The sequence below is a fragment of the Cnephaeus nilssonii genome, assembly GCF_951640355.1.
Source record: "Cnephaeus nilssonii genome assembly, chromosome: 16".
Taxonomy (NCBI): domain Eukaryota; kingdom Metazoa; phylum Chordata; class Mammalia; order Chiroptera; family Vespertilionidae; genus Cnephaeus; species Cnephaeus nilssonii.
The window spans coordinates 46,972,616-46,986,620 of NC_137087.1; the positions used below are offsets into that span (position 1 = coordinate 46,972,616).

The 14,005-nt window shown below is 40.7% G+C and overlaps 1 protein-coding gene across 1 annotated transcript in view; it reads left to right on the top strand.

Annotated features, from left to right (window-relative positions):
• Positions 1–14,005, top strand: part of CFAP58 (cilia and flagella associated protein 58) — a 142,535-nt gene that overhangs the window by 93,544 nt on the left and 34,986 nt on the right. Inside the window, exons 14-17 of the mRNA XM_079793710.1 lie at positions 5,084–5,224; positions 6,219–6,442; positions 9,569–9,680; positions 12,251–12,355. Coding sequence (XP_079649836.1) covers positions 5,084–5,224; positions 6,219–6,442; positions 9,569–9,680; positions 12,251–12,355 — 582 coding nt within the window. The remainder of the gene's footprint in view (positions 1–5,083; positions 5,225–6,218; positions 6,443–9,568; positions 9,681–12,250; positions 12,356–14,005) is intronic.

Here is a 14,005-nt window from a genome sequence, read left to right on the forward strand (position 1 = left end):
ATTTCAAATTCTTGAACCAAGTATGTTTTACTATACACATTTACTAAACCTAATATATTTTCCTTTTCTTATTCAATCCAATAGATTTCTCTTCTAATCCATTTGACCAACGAATTAAAAAAGGAACTTTTGAGAGGATGATGGCACTTTATTTTGAAAATATACATCCAGAATACTCATGGATGCTTATGAGCCACTTGCAGGAACTATCTGTAACAAACAAGAGAACTGAATACCTTGGTTTCTGCACATAGCTTGCAGAGTATATCAGATTATCTTGAAAATGTGTAATCAGATTTAATACACATATCCTTGTATTGGACAGATTTAATGCCATATATCCTTGATTCCAAGATGCCACCAATTGACATATGCACTCTCAAAATGGGTTTCGTAAACTAATGATAGGTCTTCATGGAACTAGAACTACTACATTACATTAAATTAAGGCACATTTGGTTTGAGAAAGATTAACATGTAAGAAAGGCATCTTTACAAAAAATATGTAATTGATACACTTACCTGTCTGAGACTTTCATCTCCCAACTCTAGCTTATGATAAAAAAATAATACAAGATTCTGCATTAAAATTGATTTATATATATAAAAAATGAATACATTTCTAAAATGTGAAACTTTCCTGCATCTTTGCTCTTACTGTCCTTGTTAAAAAGCTTAGTTTTATAGAAGTTATCTTGTTCCACTCTGAAGCCTGTAGTGGAAATGGGTTTATTTATCATTAAATTATTTAGAATAATCTTATGAACATTGCTTTACCTGTGGCCTCATGGACCCATGTTAGCCAGGCTTCAGTATAACTTGATCTAGTACACTATCTCTTTCCTTTTACAGGATAGCATTGATCCTCATCTCTTCCTTTCCCAAGTAATGCTCTACTAGTATTCAAAAGATTAATTATTAACCCATACTAATGTCCAAGGTGGAACTAACTGCCTTCTACAAATCCTGCTTTAGAATAAGCAATGTCCTATGCAAAAGAGCAATTTTTCCTAGTTCTTTAGCATTTGACTTCGGTTAACATTGGTTTCACTTACGCATTCCATCACTAGGCATCCACCCATATAGCTCCAAAGGAGCATCATAATAAACTAAAACAAAGGTCAATAGGACCCTGGTTTTTGGTCCTAGTCCAGCAGAGCTGGTGCACATGAAAGGTGATTAAAGGGCTTCTGCTCCAGAAAGTCTGCTCTAAATGGGAAATCCTGGGTCTGCATAGCTTTGGGTCATCAGTTATAGTAAGATGATTGCTTTGGACGTACTGTGAAACCATGATACCTTCCCCCCCAGCATTTCCCATTAAGGCAAAAATGAGTAACAGAAAAAGGATGCCAGCTTGATTTATTATTTGAGGTTATCCAAGGGTGACTTGCAGTGGTGCTTCGACTGGGTACTTCTGGCCTATCGTTAAGCCCATTTGACATTCTGTAGAAAAATATGACAGCTCAAATGTTGAGTCTGAGCCTATTGACTTTTTTAGCCTCAAATTTGAATCATATTCCACACACGTCTCTGGATTTCATGCATCTGTAGTTCAAAAACCAAAACCCCGAGGGAAAGGGCAGACTTTCTAGTAACTTTGCTCCAAGAAACATTTAGCTTATTATTGTGAGTTCTGCAAACCTATGTGGGTACATAATCCTTCTGGAAGGCAGGCCCTCTCACCTGTTTGGTAGACCCGGAGATGCCTTTTGACAGGAGAACACAATTTATTACTTCTCCAAGCCAACAGATAAACCATTGCCTGTGATCGGCCATCCCCATTCTCGTTTAACCCCCTCAAAAGAAAAAAATCTTGCTCCTTTTATGTTTCTTTTCCCTTTTAAGTTGCTACCAGGCTCTACTGACTCCTCAGGACACTAGCCATTGTCAGCACATTAGGGTTATGACAGAATGTCAATAGTTCTCGGTAGATGTGGCTGCATCCAGTCTGTCCCAGTCTTGTTTCATCAGCACTGAAGGAGCCAGCTTATCTGGAGTGTCTGCTCTCTAGTCCTAACAAGCCCCTGATTCTGTCTCGTCACCTCCCAATCATCCCACATCATTCTGACAGCACTTTGATTTCTGGCGAAAAATTCAGCGGCAAATTCTCTATGTCCAGAGCTGAGCATCACATTAGTGACTGGCTTCAGGGCACCCCATCCTTTTACTTAGTGGACTCTAGAATGACATAGATGGGGACTGTCAGAAAGAGAAGGAGATGGGAGGAGAGAGGGAGGGAGAGAGAGAGAGGGAGAAAGGGCGGGAGGGATGGAGGGAGGTCTTCATGTGCCCCTATTTATTTGGTTAGATGTAAATGCATGGTTTCTGTGAAGCCCAGTGAATATCAGGATCCCACAATCGTGGTTCTGGAGATATGATTTATGCCTGCAATCAGGTTAGATGGTGAAATTTCCATAAACACCTACTACAAAATGGTATAATTATGGAGGCAGTGACTAAAAAAGTGTGTCCAGCCACCGTATTACAACTTCACACCACTTTGAGAAATGCTGATACCTTGGGCTACACCTACAACATTGCTTGATGGGTGTTTGGGTGCAGAGCAGTTGTTACCAACTTTTCTGGGTGAGACAGCTCAGATTTATAGCTGCTAAATGCATTAGACCATAGGTATTGTGTTGATGTTAACATTTGCTGCCAACACCTAATGCCACATCTTGTTTACAGCCTATAAATTTGTGACATAAGGAGACCATCCAGAATTTTGATATATTATGAAAAAACACACCCAGCAATGCCAAACGCACTAGTGGTTTTATACATTCCAGACAGATACTTCTACACACCACTGATTGCATTTTAATATAACAGGGATTTCATTTTGTTCTGCTGATGGATTCTGATCAGCTCTTGGCACTTAAGAACAGGGAAGCGAATGTTACACATCTGGGAAAATAAAAGTTTTATTAAAGAAAGCATGAGCCAAGCAGGTATTTTATTGCTGTCTTCGCTGTCGCCTTAAATGATTATAGAAATCGAAAGGCTGGTTCTTCAAATGCTTTCCTAACAGGCAATCCCCCAAAGTGGTAAATACTAAACCAGATATTTTCTCAGTAAGTATTTCCTTTTGCTTATCCCTGGACCAGAACGTATTTCATGAGTGAACAAACAAAGTGTCATAAGAGAAGCCCTGGGTTTTATAGTAGCTGACTGCATTTAGTTTGTGACATTACACATTACACATTTGTGGCATCGCACAGTATCTTCTACTGCTTGGATAAGTTTGAAGTATGGAGTTAATGACTCTTGGTCTTCATGGATTAGAGGCAGACCTTAAGAAGAGTTGGGGTGGTTCACAGGCACTTGCAAATATGAGTTTTCTGGCATCCCAGTGAGATTCATGAGTAGGGAGGGTGGGGGTGCCAATATTTCCTCGAAAGAAAATGTTATTACTTTTTCACTGTCATTTGCTGATCTGCAAGCCATTGAAGAGTTAAAACCTTAATATTGCCTTGTGATCTCCTTTGTGATTCTCGGATTGGGTAAAACAGTGCTCTCCTCCCATATGTTTCTTCTTGTGCTCACCTGGTCTGTGATACCACCTGTTTTTCCAATTTGGGCATGGATACCTCTGTGGCTCCCCATTGCCTACACTCTACAGTGTGTGGCCTACAAGGCCCTTCCAGGCTGGTTCAGCTGTTTTACCAGCCTTACCACCTGCTGTTCTCTACCTAACACTCTAAACCAGCCACATGGGATGTTTTGCTGACTGGTGAGTGCACTGGGCACTTTAGAGTTTGCATGTGCCTTTGTTCACACAAGCCTGACTGTAAGCTACTCTCCCCATAAAACATACCCGTCCCCTTTGGGAATATCTTTTACCTGCTAAGGCCCTGATTGGCTATTTCATCTAAACACTAGGCAGAAATAGGAACTTATTCCTGTGTATCCCCATGTCCTTTTTCATACTGTTCATAGCATTTCCACACTGTAGTGTGGTTGGTTATATTCATCATCTCCAATGGATGGAGCAACCCTCATGTCTTACTCTTCTTCTGTATTTGACTTGGATGTATTGTGTGATGATAGCTTTGGGGCCAAAAGATCCAGGTTGGAATCGCAACTCTGCTACTTACTAGATGTGTCACATTGGGTGAGTTAATTTACTTTTCTTTGTCTCTGTAATTGCCTTTGTAAGATGGGAATACGAGTAGCTATGCAAAATACCCAATATCATGCCTAGAATATTGTAGGATTTTGTCGGTCACAAATACACTTGTGGAAATGAAGTGCATGTATTCTTTGATGAGAGGAATTTTCCTTCTGAAACTTAGCAGACCATAACACCCTTTCTCCATCATTCTTATGAGGTCCATGTAACCTAAATAGCTGCAAGATCTGCATTTAGTTCCATGAAGTTTCCCTGACAATCCCAATCCTCTGACTCCCTGTAACATCAAATCACTGTCTTTGGGACAATAACAATATGGAAACATTATTGCCTGGACTTGTTAATATTTGCATAACCCTTATATATCTTATTTTTCATCTAGGTTGAAAGCATCTTAGGAGTAGGATTTATATATCTTTTTATGCATGACATCTCTTCTGTTCCATCAAGATGTTTTATAAGATAGAGAATGGGCTGTTATCTTTATTAATTTAATTTTTGCTTAAAGTGGTCTTTATCTCTGTAGTTGATGTGCTGGTAGTATTAGGACCATTACAGGAGCTGGCACATACAAAGATCCCTCCCCATGCTCATCTCCACATCTTCTCCTGCATTATTCTTTGTGAATTTTCCTCATTTTTAGTTGGTCAGAGAAGTGCTGCTGAATACCAATGAAGACCCTGCTACACACATATAGAAAAATGATGGAAATCCCCCAAGGGTACAACTCATGGAATAAACATGATCACTGTAATGTGCATTGCTGTTTCTTTACAGGCTGTGTGTGTGTGTGTGTGTGTGTAGATTGTTTTGATTGTGAGAGTGATCAAACCATGTTAAAACATCAGAGGAGAGTGTGAGAAGTACACTGTACATCTAATTCTGGACCCTGCAGTCCTGGTTTGTGCTGTTACAGAGTGAAATTTGCCCGTATCTTTCACTGTTTCTCAGGCCGAGCTGCAGAAGCTGAGACAACAAGCCCTGGAGACCAAACACTTCATTGAAAAACAGGAAACTGAAGAGAGGAAACTCTTGCGCATTATTGCCGAGGCTGATGGGGAGAGGCTGAGACAGAAGAAGGAATTAGACCAGGTAGGAACATCTCCTCACCCGACCTACAGACCTCATCAGCAGACACAACTGTTTGATTCAACTCTTCACAAGTCCGCATTCTTCTCTAAGCTCTTCTACTCAGTTTATTGGAAGAACAGTAGCAGAGGCTCATCTTCTCTTGATTAATTATGAAATATTTATTTATTCAAGTCATATCTACAAGTACTTACTACGTGGCAGTCACTCCTCTAGGAACTGGGGATCCATTGACCAATAAGAACATAAGATTCCTGTCTTCAGGGAGCTTAACATTTTAGTGTAATATAATTGCTTGCATATAATTGTAATTAATAATTACATAATATGGGGATTATAAACATATGCTTTCAAAGAACAGGCTGGTTAAAAAAAAGAAATGGCCTGTGTAAGACAGTAAGGAGTGATGCAATGTGGCAAGAGCTAGTCCATGATAAGTCACTCAAATGGAAGCATTTATAAAATAACTAGAGGCCCGGTGCACGAAATTTGTGCACTTGGGGCGGGGGAGGGGGAGGCGTTCCCCAGCCTGGCCTGTGCGCTCTCAGTGCGGGAGCCCTGCGATGGATCTCCTCGCACATGGAGCTGCTGGGACCCCTGCTACTCGCATGCAGCCCTGCCCACCCACATGCGCCTGCTGCGCACGCAGCCTCCTGGTGATGGATTGTTACGGCTTGAGGGCATCACGGCTTGAGGGCGTGATGACCACATAGCCTTTTATTAGTATAGATGGATTGGAAAAAAAAAAAAGACCCAACACCTATGGGCCAAGGATTATTGAATTATTATTATGATGGAATATATGTCGTACTCTTTCTAACAAGATTGCAAGCCCTCATGGGAGGAGCGCAGTGTTGATTGACTAGCAGACCATTTCCAGTACCCCACCCACTGGGGGCAGAGCACATGTGGCCATTGGCTGGGTATTTGTCGACTGAATGAATGCTGAGTGAGACCTTTTGTCCCTTGGTGGCCATGCCCTTCCCTACCTTTCTAGGTCATCGGCGAGAGAGATATCCTCGGGTCACAGCTTGTTCGTCGCAACGATGAGTTGGCTTTGCTCTATGAGAAGATCAAGATCCAACAGTCTGTGCTGAATAAAGGCGAGACCCAGTACAACCAGAGGCTGGAGGACATGAGGATCCTCAAGCTTGAGATCAAGAAGCTTCGCCGGGAAAAGGGGATTCTTGCCAGGAGTGTGGCTAATGTCGAGGAACTCAGGTAACAGGAGACCCCTCTGAACTGTGGGCACAGGAGTCTGTGGGGAGTTCCTGAAATGACCTTGTGTCCTTGTGTTCTTTTTTTTTAAAAAAATGTTTTTATTGCTTTTAGAGAGAGAGGAAGGGAAAAGGATAGAGAGATAGAAACATCAAGAAAGAAACATTGATCGGCTGCCTCCTGCACCCCCCCCCCCCCCATTGGGGATTGAGCCTATAACCAGTGACCATGGAATCCAACCAGTGACCTCTTGGTTCATGGGTCCATGCTCAACCACTGAGCACACCAGCCAGGTGACCTTGTGTTTCTTTTGTTTATCACTGAGGTCTTTATCAAGTTGTACACAATTTTTTATATATTGAAATTATTGGCAAATAATAACTTTTCCATAATTCAGAATCTACATTGTGCCCCTTCTATGTCACACACACACACAAAAATAATTTGTTCCCTTTCAGGGGAATATAAGTGAGTGCAAAAAAGTTTTTTTTAAAACTTTATTTTGGATTTAAAAGAAGAAATTTCAAGTCAAATTACAAATACGAACTAGTTACAATTCAGAAAAAAATTTCCCCCAGTGAGCTCTTTAGACTTTCTTTAATAAGGCAGTACCCAAGAGATGGAACATCAATATTTAAAGTTAATCCTGGTAACATTTGCACATTTTTTCTTGGAATTATATTCAGAATGAAAAGAGGGGGTAAATTTAATTTTATCACTATTTGAAAACTCTGTTTCCTTAGAAGGCGGCCCAATTTTATTTCTCACTCTTGATTTATCTTCTGCAGCTTTCACTTTAGCTTAGTGCGCCTTCTTCTTGCTTTAAATCTTACATTATGTAAGATGTACTTTCCCTTTGGGAAAACATCACCATGTTTTATATAGGCAATTGCAGGAACCAAATAAGAGGTTTGGTGTTTTCTCAGTAACTACCTTTAGTCCCCACAGATTTGTAGATGAACAGTATCCTTGATAACCTTGGAACAAGGACACCATTTGGATTGCCTTCTTAAATTAATCCAATTAGAAAATAGTTTTGATATTTAGATGCAGTGAATATGTTCATGAATAGCAAAGGAAGTTGCCACTACCAAGGATATATCAATACTCTTTTTTTTCTTCTCTAAGATTTGCTAGTATTTCAGATGATAAGAGTAATACAAATTCATTGTAGAAAATGTGGGATGTGCAGAAACAATATAAAGAAGGAATTAGAAAAATTACTCATAACTTTACTACCCAGAGATACATACCATCATTGGCATTTTGGAGACAAATGGATTCATTCTAAGTAGCTATTGAATGATCGCTGAGACCATTTTTATATAGCTTGCCAGCCATGAGTTATTTTTATTATATATACAAAGGACCAAATTCTACCCATTCCTAGTCAGGATTGCTGGTTTGTTGATAATAGATTTTACTTTTATTTTCAGTGGGAAGACAACTTAATAAAGATATTGGAGGCAAGCAGGCATGAATTCTAATCTCAAGCTGTGTGACCTTGGGAAAGTCACTTAACTTCTCTGAGCTTAAGACTTGTAGTTAAAATTAAACATGAAAACAAACAGAATGTGCCTCCCACAGAGTCTAGTAGCTAATGCTCTTGCCCTTCTCTTCTGATGGCACTTTAGAAAATAGAAGTGTTAAAAATATGCTTTTAATTCCAAGCAGCTTGTTCTGAGCTCCCCGTTGAGTGAGCCTTATGCAGTTAATTCTAATGGTTTGCCTTGCTCATGAGGGGAAGTTGTATTATTGGTTTAAATGAAGCAATTAAGTAAAAGAGATGGCTTAGTTTTGGTAATCGGCACACCCACAGCAGACGAGGACAGATAATAATTCCGTATTGTCCATCCTTACGGCCCATTTCAATGCCAGTGCTTGCTTCTCAGCCCCCCCAACAAAGCGACATGTTCAATAGGTTGGTAGCCAGCTCATGGGGTACTGGGGATGCCTGAAGCACATTGGCTACTAACCGGAGATTCCCACAGATTTTAGTTTGAGCCAGAGCTAGTCTTTCAGCCATCTGTACAGTTATGGAATACCAGATAACATCAAACATCACTCCTAACTCGGTGTTTCTCAATCCTGGCTGCATATTAGAAATTGCCACTAGAATTATAAAACTTACAAAATCCGAGCTACATGCAAGACCAAGTAAAGCAGAATCTCTCTGGTGATAAGGGCCAGGCAAAGCATGTTTTCAAACCTCCCCAGGTGATTCTAATGGGCCAGGCTATCATCCGAGCCTCAATATCTTGCAGTCAAGTGCCATACCTTGTGGTGGAATGTAGGTTGTTCTCTTGTTGCTGCTTATAAAGGCATTTAGAAACATTAAAAAGTATATTGAGCTCTAAACGGTTTGGCTCAGTGGATAGAGCATCGGCCTGCTGAATCAAGGGTCCCAGGTTTGATTCTGGTCAAGGGAATGTACCTTGGTTGTGGGCATATCCCCAGTAAGGGGCATGCAGGAGGCAGCTAATTGATGTTTCTCTCTCATCAATGTTTCTGACTCTCTCTCCCTCTCCCTTCCTCTCTGTAAAAAATCAATAAAATATATTTAAAAAAATAAAAAAATAAAAAATAAAAAGTATATTGAGCCCTGGCTGGTTTGGCTCAGTGGATAGAGCATCAGCCTGCAGACTGAAATATTTTGAGTTCAATTTCAGTCAAGGGCACATATCCGGGTTGTAGGCTTGATCCCCAGTGGGGGCATGCAGGAGGCAGCCAATCAATGATTCTCTGTTATCATTGATATTTTTTATCTCCCCCTCTCCCTTCCTCTCTGAAATCAATAAAAAATATTTTTTTGAAAGTATATTGAAATCCTTGTAATTCACCTCCTCCCTGTTCTTTCCAGATAGTTCTAAATTCCTTGGGTGTCCAGAATCATGATTCTGAAGTTTTGGCACTTTTTTTTTTTTTTTTAAGCTAAGGCTGAAGTTTGAGCTCTGCAAGAATCGGTATCCTCTGTGTCTGGCTCCGGTTAGGAGTCTGGTCTCATTGTTCATAGAAGTCTCCTTAATTCCGACTTTTTATATAAGATGTAGCATACATGTAGAACCACATAAAGATATGATTTTCAAATGGGTAGAGAAATCCTTTGCAAATGAAGTGTGCCTTGTTCAGGCAGGAGCTTTTTCACATGCAGAGAGAGTTCATGAAGGAGCGGACACGCTGCCGAGCGCTGGAGGAGGAGCTGGAGAACCCCATGAACGTGCACAGGTGGAGGAAGCTCGAGGTAACCCCTGGCAGAGCCTTCCTCTCACACCCACATCCCTTCTTCCACCCCACACGGCTTCATAACTGAAGCACAACAAGAAGTGTGGTTTTATTGAATGTTATGCAAATTGTTCCCTAAAATGTAAGACTGGATCGAATGTAAATTGAGTTCCCAGAAGAAGAACAGGAGTTCCCAGAAGCAGATGGTTCGCTTGGGGATTGTCTAAACAGCCTTGGACACAGTTCTTTCTGCCTAAAGAAGACTTAGTGGAAGTCGTGAACTGGCTTCAGCAATGGACATTCGTTTTTCTCTTTTTGCCATTTTTTGCTCAAATAGCTATCCTGTGGCTGCCTGTTAGTCTCAGATAGTTCGTTGCCGCTAGTTACATTGGCCCCCAGTGTCTTCAACCAAGTTTCAATTGGTCTTTGCATCTTTTTATTTCATGCAGGAAATAAGACTCTTGTGAAATTGCCTTCTTTTTGAAGGACTAGCATTGTGTTAGCCAAACCTTTTCCCTTAGGACAGTGGTCGGCAAACTCATTAGTCAACAGAGCCAAATATCAACAGTACAACGATTGAAATTTCTTTTGAGAGCCAAATTTTTTAAACTTAAACTTCTTCTAACGCCACTTCTTCAAAATAGACTCGCCCAGGCCGTGGTATTTTGTGGAAGAGCCACACTCAAGGGGCCAAAGAGCCTCATGTGGCTCGCGAGCCGCAGTTTGCCAACCACTGCCTTAGGATCTTGGGAGCACAGACAAAGTCCATTGGTAGGCGATGGATAACAGTGGCATACCTCATTTTATTGCTCTTCACCAGTGTTGATTTTTTTTTTAAACACACTGAAGGCAAACTCGTCCACCAGCAAAAAGATCATGACTTGCTTGCTTTATTTGTGATACACGCTTTATTCTGGAACTGAACCTGCAATATCTCCGAGGTATGCCTGTAAACTTCCTATTTTATTTTATGACTTCCTGATAGATGTTACCACCAGCACCACAGGTAACGGTTGAAACCAGTCTCTGCTTATTCAATAAAAGGTAGCCATATCCTCTCGTTGTACCCAGCAATGTGGGCACCAGTAGGGGCTAATTGAACAATTAGGATGTTGGGAGAGTATGTGTTTTAAGAAAAAGCAGGGCCAGGGTAAAAAACAGCCAAGGTATTTTTGTTTTGTTTTTCATTTTTAGTTTTTCTTCTTAATGAAGAAGGCATTTAGGATAATGCATTATAAATTGTTATATAAACATGAGGCCTGGATTTGAACAACATCCAGTCTTGCCAAGTGAAAGTGTGTGCCAAATGCAGTCTCAGTGTATGGACATCACTCAGCACTGCTTAGTATTTCGTAAGCAAAGCCTGAGTTAATGGAATCTCCTTCTCCCCCACTCTTTTGGACCCTCATTTATTCCTCTTCAAATGCCAAGAGTGGTGTAGTTTACTAAACTAACCGTAATATGGATGTGTAGGGAAGTGGAGCTGAAGATTTAAAATCCATTTACTGTCACATTAGTTTACTCCATGTGTTTGCAAGCAGAGCTTTAAAGTTTCCAATTCCATGTCAATTTCTATTTTAAAAATTAGAAAATAGAGATTGTGGGAGGCAGTTGAAAAGATTTAGCTGTTAGATTAATTCAAAATGTCATTACAGTTGAAAGGGAAGCTTTGGCTCAAAGTCTGGAGGACAGACTATCAATTTATAAGTGTCGATCTTGTTTGCATTGTACACAGATAGCTACTGAAGGTGCATCAAACCTTTACGGATTGATAACACTGTTTGAGAACTGAATGCCATGGTCGTGTTCTGCTGTCAGTTATTAGCAGAAGTCCACATCCTAGAAAGCTTCCCCATCATGGGCTGTAAGGCATCTTCTTGTTGACAGTATCAAAGGAGAACCCTGAGGCTGAATGAATTAGAGAACCCTGTCTCATTCCTATGGGAACAGAGGTGATGATAGGTAGGGGAAACCTCAGAGCATAGTAATTAGAGCCTGGCATATCTGGGCTTGAATCCAGCTCTGACCCGTACGTGTGTGGGTGAATAACTTAATGCTTTGAGTTTCACTTGTCTCCTCTGTAAAAGGGGAAGACTCATGCTATCTCATAGGGCTGTTGTGTGGTTAAAATTGGATAATGGAGGAAAAGCACTTAGCATGGTGTCTGGTTGTGAAAAAGAATCAGGTATCGTGCATAGTAGCTATCATTATTGCTGTTGTTATCAGTAGTAGTAGTTTCCTTGGAGGAACAAACCTATTCACTTTCCATGTATTGGCCAAGCAGAGTCAATAGATAAGACATTAGTCAAACATCAGTCTGTTTTTTTTTTTTCACTTCTTTTTATTTAGGTATTATATGTGTACATATCTTGCCATTGTCCCCCCCACCCCACACCCATACATGCCCTCACCCCCCAGAGTTTTGTGTCCATTATCAGTCTGTTTTGATGACCATCTCATTTGTTACATACCCATCTCTCTGCACTGGGTCTGCAGGTATGTAGTAGATTTCAATAAAACAGTAATTCTTTTGTAAAGGGACCTCAACTGATGGTGTCTCAATGTCTTCTATTTTGTTCCCTTGAACAGGCCAGTGACCCCACTACCTATGAGCTGATAGAGAAAATTCACACCCTGCAGAAGCGTCTCATCAGCAAGACAGAAGAGGTGGTGGAGAAAGAGCTGCTTCTTCAGGTAGCATTTTCCCTTTCTGTTCTCATTGAACAAGCACATTTTCTGAGCACCGCCCCCTCCAGGACTGTGTTTTTTTAGGATTATTTGGCAGGGTTGCATGCCCCATTTTTAACTGTAGATGGCAACAGCGATTCACACACAGAGAACAAACAACCTGATTAATTGGTCGTTTATTCTGCCATCACTGATATTTCAAGAATTCTGGAAAACAAGTTCAAGGCTAGAGTTATTGCACTGGGCAATGCGCGCTCCCTCCTCCACCCCAACTTCTCTACGGTTCTCTTTGTTAGATTCGTTTAAATACTTTTCCTAATATCCTCACATAATGTGCAATGCCATGATTTTGATTTTGAAAATGAGCTTTCACATAAAGCACATTACGTCCTCTTGAAGATTTGTAGGAGTGAAATGGAAAGAAAGATTTCTTTTTGAGGTTTTATGCAGTTAGTTATTTTGGAGCAATCAGGAATGGCACCATCCTTTTAGACTTAGATGTTTGCAAGTACCTGCTGTCATTGCCATCAGCACCATTATCATCATCCTGCCAGATACTGTGCTGGTGGCTTTACCTACTTTGTCTCAATTCCTCCTCGGAGTTCATGAAGGTGGGTGCTGTCATCTCCAATCAATGGGATGAGGAAATTGGGTCCTAGGAGTTTAGTGTGGAGAAGACTGTAAGCTCTGGTGTTAGATGGCCTGGGATGGAATCCTGCCTCTGCCAATTTGTAGTCGGGGGAGGTTAACTTCTCTGCACCTGAGGTTGTTAATATTACGGGATAATAATAGATGTGAAGAGGGATGTTGTGAAGATTGAAAGAGCTTAGCATTATGCTTGGCACATAGTAAGTGTCTAGTAAGTATTAGCAATTATCCTTAATATTTCTAATTCCAGAGCACATAATCTTAACCATTGGGTTTACCATAAGAAAGAATAGGAAATTCTGTATATGAACAAGGGGCATTTTCCGTTTCTCTTTACATTCTACCTTAAAAAGAGGCATCTTCCCTGAAGTTGGATATACAGTAAGTAGCTTTCTAGAGTATTGCTATGCTGAGTGGTCGACAGAGATGTTCCTATCCTCTCATAGATGAACATGATAGTTAAGAGGACCAACTTCAGAGTGAGAACTGGTCTTGAGTCCGCTCCAATTCTTTATGTCATGACTTGGGGAGAATTATATAAAACCTTCAAACCTCAGTTACTTCATCTGTTAAATTGGGATAATAATCCTCAGTTTCGTTATGGGAGGAAGGCACTCTCATCAGAGTCCACTACTTAGAAATCATGTCATAAGAATAACCAATTAGTGCCTGGGTACTGGGGTCCAGCATCCCAGGATTTGAGCTGTGATTCCACCATTGCTGGCCATGAGTCACATGCCCAAGGCCATGATGCTGGTAAGTGGCAGAGTGGGGACTCAAACCAGGCAGTCAGCTCCAGAGCCCATGCTTTCTACCACTTCACCACCCTGCCTCTCCAGTTATTATCACTTTGTTAGATTTAAAAAGAACCAGATTTTGTGTTTTGCCAAACCTCTCTATTATAAGTCTGTTTCATATTTCCTTGACTGCTCTAACTTTATTACTTTCTTCCTTCTGTGTACTTTGGGTTTATTCTGTTCTGTTTCTATTTAATATTGATGCTCAGCT